The following is a 759-nucleotide window of genomic DNA, read 5'->3' on the forward strand; positions in this document are numbered from 1 at the left end:
TAATAGCTTTTCTTGTATTGATAAATCTTTGCATTTTTTCAAAGCATTACTTGTAACAATATCAACTAATTAATTAACTGGAAGAAAAGGTACTTTCGCTGTAATTCTTTCAGATATGTGAAGTTTCTTTATTTATTTCATTTCATTTTCATATTATCTTTCATTATCACTATCATCTGTTCCGATTTTTCTGACACAACTTATCATCATCATGTCATCATCATCCATATTTCGTGTTTTCATTTCTGATACTACTGTTACCAGCATTATCATCCGTATTCGGTTTTAATTCTGATACAGTTTATCATCATTATCATAGTGTTCCTTTTTCTTTCATTCACTTCTTTATTGTCATTCTAATTCATATCAGTTAATTATGATTTATCAAGCAACAATATTTTCATCTAAAGCAGGACTTATTTGTATTATTCATAAAGATGTCACCCATTCCTGGGACAACAGTAGTTGCAGTAGTAGTAGTAACAGTGGTAATAGTAGTATTATCAAATGAGCAGTAATACTAGTTGTGGCAGTGGTAGTCCGTGGTATAAGAAGTGGTGGTGGTGGTGTGGTGGTACTAGTAGTAGCAGGCGTAGCAGTGATGATATCATTAACAATGACAGTCCAACTCGTTTTGTGGTACTAGTAGTAGCAGGCGTAGCAGTGATGATATCATTAACAATGACAGTCCAACTCGTTTTGTGGTACTAGTAGTAGCAGGCGTAGCAGTGATGATATCATTAACAATGACAGTCCAAC

The 759-nt window shown here is 33.6% G+C and overlaps 1 protein-coding gene across 1 annotated transcript; it reads right to left on the reverse strand.

Moving 5' to 3' along the window:
* Positions 1–429: 429 nt before the first annotated feature.
* LOAG_15868 (hypothetical protein) lies at positions 430–642 on the reverse strand (the record flags this gene model as incomplete). Its single annotated transcript, XM_003151356.1, has 1 exon — positions 430–642. A coding segment is annotated over one exon (213 nt), but the record flags the coding sequence as incomplete, so codon positions are not given.
* Positions 643–759: the final 117 nt, after the last annotated feature.

The sequence above is a fragment of the Loa loa genome (genome assembly GCF_000183805.2).
Source record: "Loa loa unplaced genomic scaffold supercont3.3003, whole genome shotgun sequence".
Classification (NCBI taxonomy): domain Eukaryota; kingdom Metazoa; phylum Nematoda; class Chromadorea; order Rhabditida; family Onchocercidae; genus Loa; species Loa loa.